This window comes from Kryptolebias marmoratus, linkage group LG22 (assembly GCF_001649575.2).
Source record: "Kryptolebias marmoratus isolate JLee-2015 linkage group LG22, ASM164957v2, whole genome shotgun sequence".
Classification (NCBI taxonomy): Eukaryota; Metazoa; Chordata; class Actinopteri; order Cyprinodontiformes; family Rivulidae; genus Kryptolebias; species Kryptolebias marmoratus.
This window is the reverse complement of record NC_051451.1, coordinates 28,927,884-28,951,071: the sequence shown is the minus strand read 5'-3', so window position 1 is coordinate 28,951,071 and position 23,188 is coordinate 28,927,884. Positions and strand designations below refer to the sequence as shown.

The 23,188-nt window shown below is 41.9% G+C and overlaps 1 protein-coding gene across 1 annotated transcript in view; it reads left to right on the top strand.

The window, feature by feature from the left end:
• The first annotated feature begins 14,905 nt into the window (after window positions 1–14,905).
• The window catches only part of LOC108246565 (adhesion G protein-coupled receptor A3), a 160,467-nt gene continuing 152,184 nt past the window's right edge, over window positions 14,906–23,188 (top strand). Inside the window, exon 1 of the mRNA XM_017434185.2 lies at window positions 14,906–15,446. Coding sequence (XP_017289674.1) covers window positions 15,223–15,446 — 224 coding nt within the window. The 5' untranslated portion in view covers window positions 14,906–15,222. The remainder of the gene's footprint in view (window positions 15,447–23,188) is intronic.

The following is a 23,188-nucleotide window of genomic DNA, read 5'->3' as shown; positions in this document are numbered from 1 at the left end:
GGGCCTGCCACCATCTGAGGGCCGAGGCTGGGCCTGCCACCATCTGAGGGCCGAGGCGGGGCCTGCCTCCATCTGAGGGCCGAGGCGGGGCCTGCCACCATCTGAGGGCCGAGGCTGGGCCTGCCACCATCTGAGGGCCGAGGCGGGGCCTGCCACCATCTGAGGGCCGAGGCGGGGCCTGCCACCATCTGAGGGCCGAGGCGGGGCCTGCCTCCATCTGTGTGAAAGCAACAAGACCTGAGACTTTCCAGACAAACTTAACACAACAAGGACCATCTGAACTGACCTTTTTTAATAGATATAAAACTGAAACTGAAAACTGAAACAAATTATGCCTGACTCGGCCGACCTTGTTAAAATTCTGCAGTTACTGGTTAATCTTCTTTCATTGCATATTGGCTCCAGAAACATTCTGCTTCACCTTCAGTCGGCTCCGCTTTGTCCAGTTTCTAATTTCTGGAGAAACATTTAAGATCTCCCAGAATAGGTCAGTTAATTTAGTCAGGATAATTAGTTTCAGGTGGATTGCTGTTGTCCAGATGTGTTTACAAAATGGAGCTTAACCCATGAGCTTCTGTTATCAGGGTTCTAACCTAATCGTACGGAGAGTAAGCAACAACAAGTCAGAACATGGCCAGTATCCAGGTTACTGCATGCAGGCGCAGGAAGCAGCATCACACCGGCTGCTGTGGTTGTCATGGCACCTTCACTTAGTTTGACACAATCAGCCGTAACACATGAGGCTCTTCATATTTTCTCAAATGTGCTTCTTCCTCCTGGTTTAACACATGAACTCCTTCCTGCATCTGTCACACACAAACACACACATTTATCTAACGAGACGTCCCCCTGATGTCAGGAGCATGAGACGACTATTAGATGATTTTAGCAGAATCTTTCCAACTTTTAAAAGGAGCCACACATCATGATAAACTAACAAAGGAAGCTCACTGTACAACTGGAGGAATAAATCTCTGATGGTGCGATAGTCTTGCATCCAAAGCTCTCGGGAGGAACCAGCATCGACACAGAGATGATTTTTAAAATACTTCTTTTTATCAACAACAAAAAGCAGAAGAAACTCAGGCAGCTTCAGCCCTTAAATCTGCAGTTAGCAGATACGGAGCTTTGCATCCTTATTAAAGCCATTCCTCTCAGAGTGACAGCCTCCTCCTCATTGGTCCAGTTTGGTCGGAGCTGATTCTTTTAAAATGGCTCCAACCTGGAGGTGAAGGCCAAGTATTTGTGGTCCGTCTTCTTTTGTCAGACACCACGATGTGTCATGACTCACTGAAGCCTCTGCAGCACAGCAGGGCGTCAGAAACACCAAACACAGATACACATGAAGGAGGACGGACAGCCGGGAACTCATGCATGACTGTGCATTTATTATATGAATACACACATTCCTGTGGATTAGATTTGAAACAGTCTGTATTAAAAGGTGAAAAAAGAAAGTGAACCCACAACGAGTGGTGTGCAGTTCTGCTAAATTTAGTATCAGTCTAATAACAGAACACAGAACCGGGATGACCGGTGTCGGCCCGATTTCTTTCTTTTAACTGCATCCTGTACAGTTTCATCAACATTGACTGATTTTTGTTTTCATTAGCTGATTATTATTATTATTTCTGTTTTAAAACTCAGGATGGATTTTAGACATAATTTCTAGGCAAATTGAAAAAACAAAATTTTTCTTTTTTTGTGAAAACTGAGCACTGAATGATGAAAATTTGCTAAATAAGTTGAAACTGAGTTGTTTAAACAAGAAGCAGAACTCAAGCTAAAGGAAAACAAAGATGGCTGAAAGTAGTAAAACACAAGCTAGCAGCTGAAAATAATAAAAAGCTCGTGAAGGTAGCGGGAGGAAAGTCTGGATCAGATACAACATTAACTCAGACATCAGTCACTCATAACGACCCTTTTCCCTTCAGCAGATTCTCTTATTGTTTCCCTGATTCTGTAACATGAGTCCTCCACATCCCTGATTCATTTCATTCAGTGCTGTGACTAAAATTCACCTCCACATTAACGCAGTTTCATCCAGCATGTTTCCCATGTTCTCAGAGGCTGTGGAGGAATCTGTGATGGATATTTCAGCTGCAAACACCTGGTGTTGCAGTGGCGTCATCGAGGGTTTTTGTTTCTGCTGGTTTCTGTCACTTCCCCGATCAGTGATCGGGTTTAGGAGACTTGATTCCAACATCAGAAGAGAAAGAAGATGGAAACGTTTCAGTTTTACTCAGGTGAAGGGGAACATGAGGGCATTTAATTCAAGCTAATTCAGACTAATTCAGATTCACTGAATGAGCTCTCATTTACAAATCAAACAAGATATTTAGATATTTACAGTCTTTCTTGTTGCTGTGAAGTCAGCACTTCTGAACTCTGCAGATGAAGGAACAAGTTTGAACCGTCTGCTGGGAGTTTTACGAAACAATAAAAGTCCAAAGAGGAGTTCTGTGTGAATGCCTGATGGGCAAAGACAACTAGTTATTCTGGGATGTATAAAAACTGTTCTGTTTGGAGGTGCCACAGGAAAAGACCTAAACCCGAAGGAACAGAGCGAGATTTAAACTGTAAAACTGGGCTGGAGCGCTCATTCCTGGGCGGGACGGGAAACGTCTTCAGCTACAGGACAGAAGTCCACCGTAATGTCTTGTACTTTGAGACTTTTGGACCAATGTGGTAAATAAAAGTATTTCCTTAAAGATAAAAGCAACAAACAGTGCTTTATTCAATGATGTCGTCACTTTCAGACAGAATCTCTGCATCATTCTTCTGTTTTCTCAGGATTCTGATGTTTTTGTTTTTGTCAGGTCCTTCGGAGGACAGAAATCAGTCGGCTCAGAGTCTCATTAATGCAGATGAGTCACTGCTAATAAACTATTTAGAGTTTTCACTGAAACCAAAGTTTAAAAACAGTTTTGTTAAAATATCCTTTTAACACTTCTGCAGTGAAAAGTGTCTGACTTTTCAAACTCTTCATACATGGAAGAAAAAATATGTTTAGGATTATAACACAATCAGATGGAGCTCAAGGTGTCAGTCATGATTATTAAGATGGATTTCCTGAATCTTTTTCAGGATTAAAAAGTTCTCTATTTATATTCCTATTTAAAGAAATCCCATCTCAGTCCTACTTTATCTAAACTACAGAAATGATGCAAAAAGCTTTTCAAGAAATGTCAGCAAACTGACAAGTTTTATTCTTAAACACAACAAAATGACTTATAAAACCAGTTTTGTAATGCTTTGTGTTGACTTATTGTGCATTATTCTGCATGTATCACATGTTACATTTAACATGTTTTAGGAGGAAGAGGCAGAACTGAGGGTGACAGAAGAGTCAGATATTCAGATGGAAGGAGGACGACGGACAGTCAGTTTGCTTTAATACTGGTTTTAAAGCACTTAAAGTAAGGATTATGGTGAAAATATGTCATAGGAAATCCTTTTTATATCTGGAGATCATTGAGGGAGGCTCATGTGGCGTTTCATCCACAGCTTTAACGCAGAGCTGACCTCCAGCAGGTTCACAGATTTATTGGTCATGTTGAAAACACAGAAATATTCCATTGTTCACAATATCATGTTGTTGTTGCTGCACAAATGTTGTGTTGTTGGAGTACATGTGGTCTTATAGGAGTACCTACATGGTGTTTCTCAGTGGAGGGAACATCATATAAACAGAACTCCACCCAGAAAGGCTGCAGCCCGTCGTTAAAACTTCTTCTCACATGGTAAAATATAAAACAGAATTTATTTAGAAATAAAGTGAAACAGTCTGAACAGAGTCTGCACGGAGTAAAATGAAAGTTTTCTTGTTGGAAGCAGCAGATCTGCAGCTAAGGGTGATTAACCACCCAGCTGGCCAGAAAGAGACTCTTGTGCTGGGCTGTTTTAATTAGAAGGTGTCAGAGGACTTCTTACTGAAGCAGAGATTACAACAGGACCTTATTTCACCGTGGACTCTCAGTGACCTTGTGCTGCAATCAGACCTTAATGCTCCTCTGGGGTTTGGCTGTAATCAGGTGCTGATGTAACACAGACAGAAATGCAAATATTTGGCTTTCAGGGATAAATTTGTTGAGTCTAAATCCTTCTTCATCCATTTTTTGGGGGGGATTTTAAAAGGTTCAACCAAATTAAAGCACTTTGAGGCAGAATAAGATGCTTCCTCTTGAACCAGAACCAGAGGATCTGATATGAGACACTCTTCATCTTCATCATCAGTCAGCCTAACAGGAATCAGCTAAGACAATTATTTTACAGTAATGTAAGAATTATGAAATAAAAAGTGATTTTTAGGTTTATATGTGAAGCCTTTTTGTTTCTTTACTGTCGTATAAAACAGGAGGACTGGTGGGTTTACAGTCTGCAGCTGTCTCAATTACACCTCATTTCACCTACAGCAGGAAAGATCATATTTATTCATAACATTTCCGCAGATAATCTAGAAATGTAAGAAAGTTTAGCTCGTCTGCAGACGTGTGATGAAGTGTGGTTAGAAAAGTTCTGACACTGGAGCCAGCCACCGTGTGTGTGTTCAAATGCAAAGAAACAAATCAGTAATTATTTCCTCTCCGGCTCTGTCACTCCTGACTGTTGCCATCTCGACTACAAACTAAGAGAGATTTGGCAGCCGGAGGGCCGCGCTCGCCTCACCTCGCTGAATCATGATGTATGATGTTCATATAGCCAGAAAATCCCCTGCAGAGGTGAAATGCTCAGTGCTTCCCTTAATTAAGAGCAAGCAGACATAACATAGAAGAGCTCGCACACACACACACAGACACACACACAGGAAGACGTAAACTCTATACGTGCATGATTTAACACGTGCACAGACACAGAAAAAAGAAAGCAGTGCCTCATAGCTGCAGAAAATAAACCTTCATCTCCCAAACCTGCAGCACCGTGGGCGAAGTAAAGGAAACTATAAGACCTTATTTGAAGATTTTTAAACATTTTATTATTATTATTTTAACTGTCAAATGTTTTTTTTTTCCTAAAATGTCTCCATGCAAACAATTCTAACTAAAACACTAAAGAGCCAAACTGCAAATCTGGAAACGTTACTTTTTGAGTTTCAAAACTTTTATGATGTCATCGCTCCATCACTAATCCAACGATGATCTGAGGTCCTCCTCCTCCTCCTCCTCTTCTTCTTCTTCTTGTGTCTACATTTCTCCCCCATCATGTAAGCGGTACCCACTGCTGTACTTTGTTTTGTGCTTCTGGTGTAATTATGTGGCACCGTTACAGCATCACATACAGGCCAGACGTGGTTACTACAAGTGTTTCTGTGAGGTTAAAGACATTTATATAAATAAGTGCTATATGTCATACACCTTATACAGTGTAAAAAAATCGGACCTTATTCAAAGCTGAAACAGTAAATTCAAGCGCAGACTTGTTTTGTTTTCAGCCAATTCTGTTTGGAGAGACAAGTTTTAAAACCTGTTCTCAGTTTTACTTCTTTGTTCCACATTGTTTTACCTAAAAGAATGAATTGGAAAAGAGCTGCGAGCCTTGATGTCATCGTCAGAGCTGGCAGTGTAACGTGTGTTCTGCACAAACATCTTACCACTCAGCGGAATAAGTTCAGCTGAGATTAACTTGTCAGAGACACTGAGGACCACAGTCCTCAGGGGTTGTCTCGTCTCTCAGCAGATTGGCCTGCTGGCTGCTCCTTGTTATTTAGTGAGCTCTTATCTTTTTCTCTGTGCAGAAGCAAGTCAAACATGAATGGACACACATTGCTGCTATTGTCAACACCTTCTGAGAAAAAAACCTACAAGTGTACTTCAGGTGGTATTCAATCTGACAGCAGGTTTTAGAAAGAATAAAAAACAATGACAGTAAATGTAAAATTTTACCTAAGATTTTCACACTGCAGGGGCAGATGTGAGATATATAAACACACACATATATATATTTACAGTGACGTGCATAAAAAGGCACAGAAGTAGAAGAATCCCTGTCTTAGTCTCCTCACAGCCTGCAGGAATAAAACCTGCAGATGTGACGTCACCGACAGCTGCAGAAAAACTAAATCTTTTCATTATAAATGTTCTGCAGGATTTGTCTAAATAAACAGTGGATAAGAGAAGTTTTAAGTTGTCATGATAAATCATTTAGGAACATTTCCATCTCTGATGTGTCATACAGAATATCCTCTAAGGCTGAACTGAAAAACAAACAAATCTGTCGCACAGAAACTATATCAAAATAAAAGAAAGCTAAGCAGTAAGCTACTTGCATGAGTGTGCACACTCTGAAACACCTTCTGATTGAATTCCAGCCTTCAGTCTATCAGCAACCACACCTTGACTTGGTAATAATTACCCCTCTTTCTTCCAAAGGTGCTCCAGATCTGTCAGACGACAGAGTATCTCCTGCTCACAGCCCTCTTCAGGTCAGCGCATAGATTTCATATCAGACTCAGGTCTAGAGTCTGTCCAGGACAATCTGAAACTTTCATTTCCTTCTGCTGAAGTGAACCCAAACAAGTTTACCTCCCTCTCTGTGCAGGTTCCTGACAGCTGGTGGCTCCAGTGATCATTGGGTGAAAGCCAGGACAGGTCAAAGGTCGAGGTGAACAGGGTACAACCCTTGTTGAAATTTGACATTTAGGCCAAAGCCCTAACAGGTGGACGGATTATGATGAAACTTTCAGGAAATGATGAATGCATGAAGACAACTGATCACCTTTTAGAGTCAATACAATTCAAGATGGCTGCCACAGCTAAGCAACACAAAACTGATTATAGCTCAGTCATGCTAACAGATATTGAGCCTAAGCTTGCTGAGTCACTGATGACGACCAAAGGGACGGCGGGCGACATGCATTCCTTCAGCCTTTCTTTCTGTCCAGGACTTCAGACTTCTTCAGGCTGCTGTTCTTCCTGCATTGTTCCTCTGATTTTGTTTCTCTTGTTGGACGGATCGAGATGTTATTGGCTCATGTTCTCATCTGTTCTGCTCTCAACACAATGACAGGAAGTGATGTCACGCAGGGCCAGTCTTAAGGCTACAGGCAGCCTGGCCTCGGGTCTTCACTGGAGGCCAAAATCAGCAAATAAACAGCACTGTAAATGGAATATGTCAAAGTCCATCTTTAGATCCTGTAAATGTGTCTGTAGGATCTCAGAGATCTGTTTAGGACTCAGCGTCTGGTGAGGGTTTTGGAGAGGAACGTTGTCTGGAAGGATCTCAAGTGCGTTCATTTATCTTCAGTGTTAAAGTGGTTTTTTTTTCCTCTGAAAGGTTTTGAGAAAAGTTTGACCTCTTGGTGACCAGCATGAACATTAGACATGCGAGATAAACAAGTTTATTCCAAAATAAATCTTTCTGGGTTGTGTTCGAACAGATGCTTGTTAGTTGCAGAAATAACCAAACTAACAAGAAGAACAATCCTTTCAGAATTCTGTCCACTTTCAAGCAGCATTTTATTTGATTTTTTTAAAGATTGCTACCTGCGGGTTTCAAACTGTCATTTGTAGGTCAGCCCCCGCCTGGCCCGGGATTGAACCCTGCAGAACCGGCTTCATGAGGGACACCAGGGAACCAACATCAACATTTTGCTTGGCGTGCTTCCAGTGTCATGAACTGTGGGGAGTGGAAAAAAGTGAGGGAGACCAGGAAAAAGAGGCAGTATTTTTAACTTCTGCAGTGCGTCACAGAGATGTATGAGATGTATCTGCGGAGGATAAATACACCCAGAGACAGAATTATCTGCCAGAAACAGCTTCTGATGTCATTCACAACACTCGCATTAGAACTCCCTGCTTGACCACAAGAGATAGTAAATATCTCCACGTCTGCTTCGCTTTTCTTTTCTACATACATAAACAAAAAAGGCCAACATGCACTGTGTGTGTGTGTGTCGTTCTTCGTCAGGAGACTGTTGATTCAGCTGGACTCTGAATGCCTGACAGCCAACTGACATCTTCTGTCACTGGGCGCCGCTGCACAATCATGACTCAATAAGGCCAGGAAATCAGGGCTGAGCGAGGGAGTAAAAAAAAATAAAAACATGCACATCAGGGCTGAGCAGAGGTTAACCTGCCTCGGGGGTTTCTGGGCTTCAGAGTCGAGCTTCAACTTACATCCAAAAGCTCCCCAGAGATTATGGTGTGTGTGATCTTCAGAAACCTTTAGGATGAGGAGGTTTTAACCAGGGTTAATCTGCTCTCCATAGGAACAAGCTTAGCAATCAAACCTCAAACAGTCACTGTGTGAAAAATACAAGTCATACTGAAACCTTTCCTGAGCTGAAAGCTTGTAGAATTCTTCAGAATTTTAGAATGTTTTTCATTTTTATGTTTCCACGGTGTTTTCTCAGCAAAAACGTCATTCAGAGTGGTCACAGATACTTGGACTTTAGGTTTTTAACAGTTTTTACACAATCACAGTGTAGGTTTGATGATTTGCTGAGATTTTACCTCAAAATGTTCAACTGACAGCTGATCATTCTGCAAACAAATTCTTTGTAACCCCACAACTCTTCATGATACAGATAGAAATTATGCACCAAACCGTAGGTCTTTTTGTCTTTTTGTGTGTCTCTTGTTGCTCTTGGACTTCTGGTTTTCTCAGAGCTGCACGGTGGATTAGTGGTTGCAGCTGTCGCCTCCCAGCCTGGGGTCTTTCTGCGAGGCGTGTGCTGGTTCTACCTGTGCAGGTGTACTCTGGTTTCCTCCCACAGGTAAAAACATGCAGGTGAGGTTGATAGGTAACTCTCGGTGTGGATTATTGGATGTTTCCTCTCCAGTCTGCCCCCCTGGATGCAGAGAGCGCTCAGCTGTAGTTTCAACTAATTTAGTTATATTTTACCTGAGAATATCCTCTTTAACACAGGAAGTGAAAGGTCTTTTTAACTTGTCTCCTCGTAGAAATTCACTGGGACCATCAGAGCTTTCTGCCACTCACGGTTCGAGGAGTTTTAATATCAGGCTTGTAGTTTTGGCACAGCGACTGTTCGTTTGAGGCTTACTTTTCAGTCTGTTTCTGTCTGCCTCTCATTACCTTGGCAGTCAGGGAGTGACAGACACAGGTGTGTGGTTACCACGGTGACCATAATGAGCAGCTTTAACATTTGTTTGGATCTGGGTTCATAAATCAACACGTCAGCATTTGTTCTGAGCTCAGATTTTTATAAAGTTAAACTTAAATCTTCAAGTTAATCTTTTTTAATCGTACATAAAGCTGCATGAAGGTATCCAGGCAGATACTGATCAGGGAGGGAAAGTGAAGGACTTTCACTGGTTGGACTGGTCCAGTTGTGTGTTTTATATTCAGTTTGTCAAATTTGACCAAACAGTTACAGAGGCAACAACTGAAATGTTGGTAAAAAAAGCTTCTCTGATGTTCGTCAAGTAAAACAAAAGCACAGAATTTGAATGAGCTCAGCTGAGTGAGACGACACGCCTCTCCGGCAGGGCCTGAACATCGTCGCTGTGGCAGAGAGGTGGTGGAAGGTTTGAAACTCAGGCTTGAGATTTGGACGGCAGATGGAGGGAATCCCAAAAGGCACCGGAGCAGCTGGACGCAGAAAACATAAAACGTTTATGAGAACATGTCACAAAGAAGTTCAGTCATCCTTCCATCGGTGAGGCAGGGATTAGCTGGAGGTTTCTGTGGTTAGCAACATATGCTTTCCTGATTTCCTCAAATCCATCCCCTTTGATGCGGACGGGAAGCAGAGAAGTGATGTCTCTGTTTGAAGGCCATGTCAGGGATGAGTGGATTTACAATGAATTAAAGATGGGTTAAAAAAGCAGCTCTCACTGGCTGCAGGCTGTCTTGTAGCAGGGATGGATTTGGGCTTTTCTTGGGCCTGTAAGCCCAGACGTGTCCACTGTAAGCCACTGTCAGCAGCTACAAAGAAGACGTCTCTACATCCAGATGAAGAGGGGCTTTTTTATCAGTGAAGGAGGCAGAAAGAGAAAAAGAGATCTACTGACAGGCGTGAAATATCTGCTGTGGGAGAGATGACCTATCTCACCACACAGAACAAGGAGCAATTATTTTACAGAAAGGAGCATGATGGGGCAGGATATGGGAGCTCCGCTTGTTACCCTTCGCCGTTCTGAGTTTACAGCTGCTGAGGGCAGAGTTCACAAGAAAAAGCCGACCCTCAGGGCTGTTTTTAGACTCAACCCAACACACAGGACAGCTTTGTTGGATAGAAGTCGAAGATATGTTGCCATGTACGCTCAAATGAAACATGTTTTTGTTTCTCCGTATCCTGTTCATTGTTTGGATGGGATGAGCAGGAAGACGATGGATTTGACTGTTTTTCACCAGCAGAACTCGGTGCTGTCACTTAAACCAACAGGTCAGATATTCTGAAGGTTGTAGAAAGAATATGAACAGTTAGTATCTTACCTGTTGTAGATAGGGTTTGTTCTGACAGGACTGATGAGCTAACGGCTAGTCTGAAATTTGCATGAGCAGCTGCTGTATTTATATTAAAGGCTCTGCTAGGATTAACCATCATCTCATCAATTTAATTTATGTAAAGTCTTTAAAAACAAATAATAACATATTTAAAAATATTGATCCCTCTTATAAAAAATATTTGACAGAAGAATATATTCAGAGTGAAACCACGAAAGGAAGCTTGTTGTTGTTGTTTTTCTGGTGTTATTCCACTCTTCTCTCTCTGCCAGGAAATGTTCCCGCGATGCTTCATCTCCTCATTCAGTTCCTGCTCACGGACTCCAGATTATGGAGGAATAAGGCTGGAATACTTATAACTCCACACCAGAGACGAACCCCCGTCTCTCCTCCAGAACAACAAAATGAAAGCCACAGCACTTGAAATCAATCAGGACTCAGTGTTCAGGATCACCAGATGGGAGCAGAACAACCTCCGTCTCTGCACTCAATGACAAATGAGCAGGCTGATGAAATTTCAGGGGGGATCTTATTGAAATGTGAAAACAAGGCTGGAGTTTATGTACAGCACGTTTATGAGACTCCAGGGAGATGAAATGCTCTAAACGACGAGGTTCTCCCTTTCGTCTGCAACCTCCCTGGAAAACAAACCGTCATGTGCCCTTTTTGTAAATGAGCTGAAAACAATTGTTGCCATCTGCCTTGGGATCTGGCTTTTCGAACCAGTAAATACAAATTTCTCATAATAATAGCTCCATTTAAAAGGTTTTACACACTTCCCAAAGGTTGGTGCGCAGTCCCACAGTGGTTGACGGTCAGCGGGTCCACCCAGTTCCTGCAGCAGGAGCACGCCAGCTGCCACCACATCATCCTTCCTTCTCAGCTTTAAAAGTAGAACTGGTTTCCCGAATCCCTTTTGGCACCTTGAGTCTGTGTTGATGGTAACTTCAGCTCAGGGCCACATTTAACTAAGAAAAGAACCCAGATTGTTGGGCGCACAACATGTAATTAGTATTTTACACAGTTGTTGTACTTCATGACCTCTGTTGGACCGTGGTGGGACCGGCTCAGATGATTCTCACACAGCGTTTCCTTCTGATTGCTTTTATTAAAACATGAACACACTTTTTGTGAAGTTCTTTAAATAACCCAAACCTTTGGAGCTTCAGGCTTATTAAAAGCTACCTGCTTGTCTTATTTCTTTCATTGACACATTTTCAGAAGCAGAAACATTGTTAACACTCACAGTTTAGGGATTTTCTGACTGGTTGGCTGAACATGTCAGATTAGACAAAGTTTGTTGCTTTTTTAGTTCAATCTGCTGAACGTCTTCCTGTTCTGCTCTCATTCTCTACGTTTGCCTTTGGTTCCTGTCTCTTTTTCTATTTGTGGGGGTTTATTTGTTAGATGTTCATAAGTGTTTTTGAATTAAAGAGTTCTAATTGACCCCAGGCTGCACCAGATGTGCTACAGCTAGATGCTGCTGCTATTTGTGCTTCAAATAAAATAATGTAATATGTATGAGAAGTTTAAAGGTTTGTGAAACAGTGTTTGCATAAAGAGCTTTAATATGAGCTGCTAGCTCATCAGTCGGGTCCAAACTGAGATTGTTCAAAGAGGTATCTAAAACAGGTAAGTTATTAATTATACAGAAGCCCACCTAAAAAATCAGAGCATTTCCATTAACCCACATTAAAGTTAACATTCTTCACTTTCACCTGAATGTAGCTGATATTTTTAGGAACATTTAACTTCTGCAGGCCAACACCTCCAAGGAATCATTCTGGTAACATTTTTTCCTTTTTTTTTATTAAAGCGTGTGCTCTGAACCCAGAAACCAGCTGTCACATTTGCCAAAAGCTAAAAGAGCAGCTTTGACTCTTTTCCACATCAGAAACACGGTGAACGCTGCGTAAAATCCGTTAAAATACCACAAGGCTTTATCTGCAAAGGCATGGCGCAGTAATGAGAGTGTGTAATCTGAAGCAGGTAATAATGGGGAGCTGGAACTCTGATGTTAGCAAACAGTTCAGACTCCTTCAGGACAATTAATCCTCTTTTTTATGCTCTTTAGTTCAAGTAGACACTGTAGTCCTGTTAGTTATCGCCCACCGCCCAAGGCAAAAAGGAGATGTTTTACTAGTGTGTGCATGTCTGCCTGTTAGCAAAATATCTCATAAACCACTGAACAAAGTGGAATGAATCAGTGGAATCAGACCTACAACTGATTTCACTTTGATTCAGACACCAGCTCTGAACTGAGTCTGCAGGGACTGAGCTCAGTTTGAGTTTAGGTCCATCAGATCTGTTGTGTTGTTGTGTTTCAGTTTGTTTTAAGCCAGTTTTATTCCACTTGTTAGTTTTTATGTGTGGTTTTATGGATGTTTCCTTCCTGTTTATTTAGCCAAATTTGTAAAGCACTTCGACCAACCTTGTTGTTTTTAAACATGCTACAGAAATAAAACTGATTGATTCAAGATGGCTGCCACAGCTAACTGACCTTAGAAAACACAAACATGGCTATACTGAGCTGAAACTTGATGTGGTAGTAGCTGATAGTCATTCACATCACATACTCTGAGAACTAACACATGGTGTCAGATTACACACGTTATTTCCACGGTTTGATCAAACTGACCAGAACTTATTTCTGAAGCAACGTAGGCCTTTAATTCTGGTAATAACCGCTAAGGTTTTAATAGGTCATATAATATAATTTGTGCTGATTTGAGATCTGATTTAAAAGAGTCGGTTGGTATAAAAAAATAAAATCCATTCCAGAGGAGGTCTGTTTTTCATTAGCTCAGTGGAGAGCCAGGCCTCATGTTTCTGGAGCGTCCCGTTAATGACGGAGCTCTTCAGGTGACTTTCCCTCAGGTTTCCAAGGGTCAGCTGACTGGAGGACCTTCCTCTGCACTCAGGAGGTAAACATACATCTGTGTAAACACGCCTTCCTGACGGTCTCAGGGAGGGTCATGGGAGACAGAACGTAAGGAAAAAGACGGAACAGGGAGGAGAGGGAGTCTGTCCGTAAAGAAAGGCAAGTCTGAGGTTCTCCGTCAGACAGAAGGATGGGAAACAAAGTTCTCTGTAAAAGCTTTAAATCCTCCTTATTACCCCTGGGCCTGAGCTGGAGAGGAATCCAGAGGACCTCTGACCCAGGAGGACACAACTAACCAGCTGGTCTGGCTTTGGAGGGCAAACCTCTTCATCAGATGTGATAGATGGGTCATTTTTAAATGTTTTATAACATATATCACCTCAGAAATAACTAAGCAGGCACAATGAGTGATGAAAAAAGCTTATTCTCTGCTCAAACATAGTTTCAAGGTGTTCTCTGCTCTCTGGCAAAGCAGGACATAAAGACAATGAAAGTGTTTTTATCTGTATGAAGAGAAAAGTCATTAATCATGAATCCAACATTGTGTCTCCGTGTCCACCTGGTCCTCTGCCAGCCCTTTCTCCCTTTTATTACACAGCCATTCAAATGAATGTCAGCTTTAAAAGCATGCCCTTTACTTTTAAAAACACCTAATGATGTTCACAGCGACCCAGTGCAGCTAATCAAACCATGCAGGACGGTGCATCCTCCTCATCCTCCTCATCCTCCTCATCCTCATCATCATCATCCTCACCAACACTGAAGCTACAAGAGGAAGAGGTAAAACTGAAAGGAAATAAAACTGCAGATTTCTCACACAGGGAAGGCAGGAGAGGCCAGAAATGTATTTTATTTAGGTTAACTTGAGAAAACAAAGTGTTCTGAGTGAAAAGTTTTAATTTTTTTGTTTTTTCATCTATGAGAAACGATGGATTTGGAGCCGTTTGGGTCAAACCTTGAAAATAAAGATCGGAGGTGATATCACAGGATGTCAGAGTATGACTCTCAGCTACTACCACCAAACTTTAGCTCCGTATCTGTAAAACTGACAGGATTGTAGCTACTTCGTGGTGAATGAGGATAATTGGCTGCGGCGGCCATCTGGAATTGGACTGACTCCCAGTTGTTCATCCAATCATGACTTTCTGAGAGCTGCATTAAAATCCTTCCAGTGGTTCATGAAATATTTTGCTAACAGACAAAACATTATCACTCTTTGGCTTCGGCGGGTAACAACAGCTCCTCTTCAGAGTAACTAAAGACTAAGAGTTGGAGTTGGACATATTCAGGGTTCCACAGAGACCAACAGGAACACTTGGATGGTTTGACTTCTCCTGCAGGTCAAATATGAATCATCAGGTGGGTCTGAGGGACCCTGGAGTCCAGCTGGACCCGGACTGGTTCTCCGGATCCCTCAAAAAGTCCCTGCGGGTCCCTTTAGCCCAGGCTGGACTGGTTCTCAGAGGGACTTCCTGCAGGTTCCTGGAGTCCAGGCTGGACTGGTTCTCAGAGGGACTTCCTGCAGGTTCCTGGAGTCCAGGTTGGACTGGTTTTCAGTGGGGAGGGACTTCTTCCCAGTCCAGGGCGCGCGCTCGGAGCGCAGCGGAGCAGCGGAGCCTGATCTCGGTCCGGAGACAGAGACCGTCAGGAGCGGGTTCTGATTGGCTGATCCAGCCGGTCTCTGGTTGGCTGGAGGAGCAGCAGAAAGTTTCCGAACAGAAACTTAGTTCGGATGAGGTTCCGCAGCAGCAACATGGACCGGAGGATGCAGTGGCTTCCACCCGGAACCAGGAGCTTCTCTCCCGGTGTGGACTTCCAGAATCTCCCGGTGAAAAAGTGATTCTGTCCGGCTGGATCAGACTCTAATGTGAGATGGTTCCGAGCTGCCTCCGAACCAGGGATGACGGGACCTGAGCCGGGTTTTAACAGCCACGATGAGAGCGCGCGTGCTCGTGTGCGTGACGGTGCTGCTGTGGGGGTTCGGTCTGAGCAGCAGAACCTGTCCGGACCTGATCGTGGATTGCTGCCACTGTTCGGCTGAGAGGTCCAAGGACCTGAGCAGGCAGCCGGTCCGGGTCCGGGTCCGGGTCCTGTGTGAGGATGTGGACCTGATGGACACCCTGCCGCCCAGGTTCCTCCCCAACAGGACCGTGTCCCTGTAAGTAGACCCGTCTAAGTCCGGTCCATGTGTCCAGCAGCACGAGCCGCGGGGTTCTGCAGGGGCGGAAACTAAACAACAACAACAACAACAATAACAACAACTAGAGCCGACTAATGATGGAAACTAAGCCAATTATTTGATGTCAGGTTTTTATAAAAAAATGAAGTTTATTGGAATTCTTCAGGTAGATCCCACCTGTACTTCCTGAAATTCCAGTTAGGAGATCTGTCTTGTTAAAGGGACAGTTCAGACATTTTTAAAGTAGGGTTCTGAGTGAACGTTGTAAACAGTATCTTACCTGTTGTAGATACTTCTTTGACTAACTGCAGTTTTTAACTACGGTCAGGTCTGACTGAGCTGCGACTGTTGGAAACTCGTTAGTGACTCGTTAGTGACTCCTTTAATCAGCTAACGGCCTGAAGATCTGCTGGTCATGCAAAACTCAGCAGCTGTTCCACGTTTGTGACTTAAAGTGCTGCAGTACGTTTTAGAAACGTAAATAATCAGATTTTGATCATTATTATTTATCATCTACAGGTTTTTTGACCTGGATATTTGCCTCGGACGTTTTCTGACAGACTGGAGTCAGAATTTAGTTCTAGAGCTCTAAAATGACAGAAACTGAACTGAGACAGGACGGAGATGTCTGCAGTAAAAGGAACTTTGGGCTCATATATTGTAACATGTTCAGAGGAACCTGAGGGCCCCCAGATGTTTGGAGTCTCTCATTAGTTGATCTTTGCAAACTAGTGGCTGTTCTTTGACATTTAATAGTTAAAACAGGGAATTTGGGGGGTATTTCCAAGCATAAATATCAGCAGCAGCAGCAACAGGTGGCAGCAGTGTAAACATTTAAATAACTGTTTGCATGAAGCTGCTGTTTAAAGGAGGTAAAATCTGGTTAGGTTCATGTTTCTGTTTGATGAAATAACTTTATTTAAACCCAGACAGAAGGAATTCAGAGTAGGATGTAAAGAAAACAGAAGTATGTGATCATTTTATTTCACAAACAAACCAAAGAAGACTGAGACTCATAAACAGTCCAGAGATAAAAACCTTTGACTGTAAAAGAAGAAAATTACAGTAAAACATCCAGGATGACCTTCAGTTATTTTTCTTCATTTATCTCTCACCATTTATTTCACAAGGCCAGGAAACAAAGAAATAAATGCAGACACATCTGAGGAATGTTTTCATCACTTCTGGATGTTAATGTAATTCATTTTTCACCTTTTAGTTTTTAACTTGTCGTCCTCAGACTCTGTTCAGGACTGAGACTTGTTATGATCCAGTTTCACCACTTTTCCCAACATAAAATAGATTTATTTCTTATTCAGAGTAATTATAGGTGTGATTTAGTCCCACTGCAGACAGTTAGAGATTGATTGGTTCATTAATTATTGGAGCAACAAAAATTAATCAGCAGCTTTGATGAAGAATTACTGTCATCAACCCAAAGTATTTCTCTGCAAGCAGCAGGAAAACGATAAAAATGTACGTTTTTGGGAAAAATGTCAGAAAAGCTCCTTAAAAGAGTTCAGCAACAGAAATCTAATTAAGAACGAGCTCTGACTTTCAGTAGCAGAACATCGATTTTTATTTTAGTTCTGAAAGCTGAAATGTTAAGAAAAGAGAGGAAATATTGGTCAGAAATGATGATGAGAAACAAGGTTGTTTTTTAAAGCTAAACAGGAGGAAGTGAAATCAGGTGAAATCAGGTGAAATCAGATGAAATCAGGTGAAATCAGGTGAAATCAGATGAAATCAGGTGAAATCAGGTGAAATCAGGTGTGGTATTGTTCTTACTCTACCTGAGGCTTCTAGGTTCATTTTTCCTGAGTTAACAACAAAATAAAATTCAGTGTTTGAGTTGCAGCTTGTTGCCATGGCAGCAGAATTTACAGAACTGCTTTCAGTCCTTCACAATAAGAGTCTCTAACTCAAACGCTGAGTGTTGACTCCTAATAACTCCTGGTGGTCCAGGCTGCAGTACCTGCTTTCCTGAAGAACATTAATGTCATGTGATTATAAGATTCAGCTGATTAGAAACAGATTCTGGAGGCAAACTTTCCATTTTTATTCTGGCAATAAAATTTGGACTTCTTCATCAACATTGAGACTTTAATGTCAAAACTGGGAAACAATAAAAATGAAATTCTTCAGCGATGGATGTTGTAACTTTGGGGAGAATTCACCTATAAAAGAACGTGTTTTTAAGGATGTCTGAATGTTTTGTTGCCTCAGAGCCCCCGCTCAGAACCACAGATGATGTGTTTCCCTTTCTCCCTGTTCTCCTTCACAGTTTTATTTGCATGATATTCAAAGCTATTCAAACAGACGTAAATCTTGCTCATCATCAATAACTTTGAGAAAGCTGCTTTAGTATTTAAATGTGACTCTACTGTAGATGAAATCAGTCTTCAGTCGGTGAAAAGGTTGGGAATTTTCACACAAACCTTCAGCAGTCATCCAGACACAGAGAAACAAACTGCGTCTTTATTGGAAACTTCATGCCTTCGGAGGAAAAAACACAAACAACAAATGCTAAATGTGCAACAACAAGCACGAGCTCAGCTGATTAATGGCAGCACTTTGCATACAGCAATTTGTTTGGAGTGCTGTTTGCTTTGGCTGTTTTCTTCCTCTCTGCATCAGACGGTTAAAGGCTTTGTTTTACTCTCAGCGTTTGTCAGAATGGAACCGTTTGTGTTTTTAAAGCCTGGAGGTGATTTTTAATAAGTGGGCTTCATGAATAAACCAGAGAAATTACATTTTCTGTGAAAATACAGAATGAATGCTGAGCACTGAATGGAATCTACTGAAGAAGCTGAAACTGAACTGTTAAAGCTAAAAGAAGCAGAACGCCAGCTATAAAACAAAAAGAGCAAAAGGTGCGAGTTAAAAATACTGAAAGGCTGGACAGAAGCTAAAAACTGGAAACTCAAAGTAACAAAAAGCTAGCTACAAACTAAAAGGCTACCTGGATGTGGTTTTAAACATCTCTCTTGCAGAATAAAAGGTTCTGATCAGACTGTTGGAACCAGCTCTGAACATCAGTTCTGGCGGGACAGGAAGTAGTTTTCCTGTGTTCGGAAAGCTGACCTTTGTCAGATGGCTCGAGTTTGTGGCTGGACTCTCTCTCCTTTGTTTAGATGTTCTGTGTAAATAAACACATACATGACGGGAAGCATGTCTCTCGTCACTTGAACCTGATCTCCCCTCGCTCCCTGAGCTCCTTCCTGAATGACAGTTTCAGCACAGATGTGTCACTTCCGAGAGCGCCAACCCAAATCCAAAGCCCTCGGATTGAGACGTGTTCCTTGGCTTCCTATTATTGCATTTATAAAATGTTTATGAGGAACAAACGCTTGTAAAATTGGAACTCCCTGCTTGTGCCAAAGAAAAAAATCGCAATGAATAATGAAAGAACTTTAGCATAAATAAGAGAGATGGAAATGAAGTGTTTGCAGTTATTCTGCGTGCAGCACAGCACAGCGCCCACTATTCACACCTGGGGGTGGGCCTGATGACTGAAGTTTATTTACAGTAAAATCCGTTTTATCATGATTTTATTCACACACATGTGTATGTATGTGAAGAACAACAGCTGAGACAGTGAGCTCCGGTGTTTCTGCACCTTAACATCAGCATCAGAGTGGAAGTGAAACACTTTTTGTTCTGTTAAACATCTGATTTCCACTCAGTTTGTCTGATCGTCTCCCTCAGCCAAAGCCGGAGCTAACGGGTGATAATTCATCCAACACTCTCCATCCTTCCCGTCACTCTGTTCTCTCCCTCGTGGCTCTTTTGCTGCCTGGACTTCGCAGCTCTATCTGCTCGTTCAGTATCAGCTGCTCCACATCTCTACAGCTCCGACTGGGACACGAGTCGCTGCAGAGACTCGTCAGACCAAGTCCCAGACCTCTGAACCCCCGCCCCATGGAGTGGGTGACAGGATGATGTTAGATGGGGATCTAACGGGATCTAGCTGTTGTAACGCCCGATGATTTCCACAAAGCAGAAAACGTGGATGGAATTTGGGAACTAATGAATTAATAATAAAAGTCGTGTTCCTCTTCAAAGTCATTGAGTCAAAACAGACAAATATATTCAATACATGAGTTTTAAAATAAATGTTCTGTACTATGAAATTTATAGGTTTCTAATTGGACATAAATGAACAAAATTGCACAAACGGATAAAAATCTGTTTAATTCTGACTCAACATTCAGACAAAAACAGATTTGTTATAATGTTCTGTAGCTGTGGAGGTAGCCAGTTAGTGTTAACATTTACCCATGATGGAGGGGAGAACAGGTTGTTATTGATCTGTTTAGATAATCTTGAACACATATTTGTCAGGTCGTCCTGGTTTTTGTATTTCCACGAGTAAAATCCTCTGTATTCGTGTCTGTGCTCCTCTGTGTTAAACTCGCTCGCTCTGATTCCTCGGGGGCTTTTTGTGTCTGCTGAGGTTCTGTTTGTGTTCTTCCCTCTTCAGAGTTCTGAGTACTTATCCATGAATATTTCATCATGCACCCCTCCTGTGCATTATCTCATTGGGTGCTCGGCGGATCAGGACTTTCAGAGTGTAAAACGTATTAATAGATACGACACAAGTCGACACCGAGAGCTGGCTGTTAATCTGCAGAGACGGAAGCAAAATGACCCCGATCAGCTGTCGCACCTTAGAGTCATGCCAATATCTTCTTCTGTGGTGCTCTGTGTGTTTAATGAACCCTTTCTGCTTTTAAAAAAGAAGTAAAAGGAGTTCAGGTGAGCGGTTTTATCTCTGCGATAGAAAGGTAATTAAAGGCCTAGCATTCCTTGAAGTAATGCATATCGCCCGCCACCTTTCATGCCAAAGTTTTCCACTCAGATCATCTGATGATGAGGAGTGATGGAGTTGCAGCTGTTTTTGTCAAACTTTGACAGTTCGGCACAGTCTCACCGGCTCTACCAACACATCCACATTTACCTCAGTTTCTGAAAAACTTACTAAACATCTGTTTGTTTGTTTTTTTCAATGTCAGTTGGCTGTGGCAGCCATTTCAAATTCGATTGCTTAAAGTTAATCAGTTGTAAATGTATTTCATGAGATATTTTGCTAACAGAATCACACACACAGACATGGACTAAACCATTATCAGCTGTTAGTGCCGGTCCCTGTTGTCAGAGGTGCTGACAGACTGTTTGTGGCTCTGACCTGCAGAGGACCTTCCTGAAACTAAGTGTTCATGGTGCATGAGGCACATTTAAGAGGAAAAGAAGTGAATTATTTGCTTTCGTAAATAATGCTTCAGTGATCCAGAGTTTACGGCTACAGTGGAGGGGGAGGTAGGAAACCAAGAATGTGTCAAAGCTCACTCATCATGTAAAAAATATTAGGTCAGGATAAATACTGTGCTGCTGGGTAAATCCACGTTACTTAAAAAGTCATAAATCTGAGCGAGCAGAGGAGGTCAGAGACGAGGCGTGTTGTCTTTTTTCTCTTCCAGCGAAACATCAGAATAATTAAAGACATGACGGTTGTGTCAGTGGAGTTTTACTTCTGTTGTTCTGCTGCTTTAAGATAATTTGTCACTGGGCTGAGGCTGCTGGAGACTCGTTCATGACTCTGGATTCAAATATATTAAATGTTATTTTGGTAAACTGTAAGGTCAGAGGTTTTAGAGGTTTGTAACAGTTCACATCAGCCTCTCTGATGGATTTGATTGGTGCACTGAAGCTATTTTTCCAGCTCTTCTCTTATAATGATTACTCTTTAGTCAAATGTCTCTGGCAGGCAGCCAGGACGATCTTTAGTTAGATTTCACAGAAATGTCCCAGCAGTCCTGCAGAGGAGGAAGGAAAATCAGCGCTCCTGTTTTTGGGATGAACTGATGTGAGCAGCAGCATCCCTCTGAGCCTCAGAGCTAAAGGGCCGCAGCAGATTTTAACCTTAGAAGAAAAGGTCTGAGGGCTTGTTCCTATATTTGACTTTCTGTCTTCACAGTGAAGGTCTGTCAGAAGATTAGGAAAGAAATTAGATTTCCTGTAAAAATGCTGTGTGAACTGCTGAAGAAGCTAAAACTAAGCTGTTAAAAATAGAACAAGCTGAAATTAGGAAGACTGTAGCTAAAAGTAGCAAAACAGTAACTAAAAGTTAAAAGTAGCGTTAGAAGACAGAAGTAGAAGCAGATTTTAAAGAGAAATGGTGTTTGAAGGAACTGAAGAGATTTAAGTGTATTTTTGTGAGGAATTAAAAAAAAAGGTGAACATTCTGAAAATATAAAAATCACCAAAACCAAAAGTTGTAGCACCGTCTTCTGCTTATAGCTTCCGTACAGAAGAAGCTATAAACAGGAAAACAATAAAGTGTGATGCATTCAGACAGTTAATATCTTACCTGATGCAGATAGCTGTTTGAATGAATTGTGTAAACTTTTGAGGCTGTAAATAATCAGTTTCTCCTCGTTGAGGACTGCACACGCTCCGGCCATGAAAGCAGCTTATCTGCTGAGAACAGAATTAATAAAGTAAACACAACTCGGCCTCGGCCTGTTTACACAATGTACAACTCTGTTGTTCCTGGGACTTCCTGGATGTTACGCAGAGGCCTGAGATATGCAGGCAGCGGTCTGCAAGCACACACGCACGCACACGTGCACGTGAACACACACAGCAGAGGACATGCTTGAGATTTTGTCCCTTAGTGTGTGTGTCTGTCTGCAGACAGAAGTTTGGAAACTTTCAGAAGAAAAAGAACAAAACAGCAACAATCCAAAGATTTTACTGCTTTGACACAAATGACTACAAACAAGCTTCAGTCTGATAAAAATAAAACTATTTAAACTTAAAATTAAACATTTAAGGCAGGTTTTGTGCTGTTTTACTTCTTTTGGGAGTCATTTGTGTTTTATGGTCCTGTTCCTGTAGTTGTGCTCCCTGTGTCATTATTCACCTGCCCTCAGTCATCTGCACCTGAGGAATCTTCCTTGTCAGGCTGCCCCTCCCACCTGCACCTGTCCTAATCACTCACCTGCTTCCTCTTCCTCATCAGCCCAGCCTTTATTGTCAGTGGCTCATTGTTGGTCCTCACCACACTCAGCTCGACTCCTTGTGGATTATATCAGCTGCAACCAAAACAGTTTTACAGATGTTGAGCTACAGTTTGGTGTGGTAGTAGCTGAGACTCATCCCCAACCAACCGTTGAATTTTAACAGTGGCGGTTGGCCAATAGAGGGCGCTAGGGCGCCGCCCCACCACTCACAATACCTTTAATAAGACGTAAAAAAAAAATAAAAATTAAATAGTACATTAAAAATATTTCAAAATATATGTATATATATTTTTAGTTGTGTAAGATAATTTTTTTTTAGTTAATGATAAGTAAAGTTGTTTCGTTCTTCTAAGTTGTCTGATTGGTGACGTATATCTGCCCCAGGGCGCAAAAATCTTTGTCCATAGACCAATGACTTATATGGATAGACATGACATCACGTGACTTTGGATGAGCTAAAAACGCCGCCATCTTACGATAGTAATACAGCTCCGCTTTTGCGCTCAGCAATACAGGAATGCCTTGTTTTTATGCTGCATTTTTCTGCACAAATCTTCACGGAAAATGTCCGGACGGCGTTACATTTAATCGGTAAGTGTTTTTCTTTTAATAACAAGGCTGCTTAACAAGGAGACTAGTGCCTGAGTCTAACTTTACTGCAGAAGACGAGCATCAATACTGGACGTTATTAGCGCT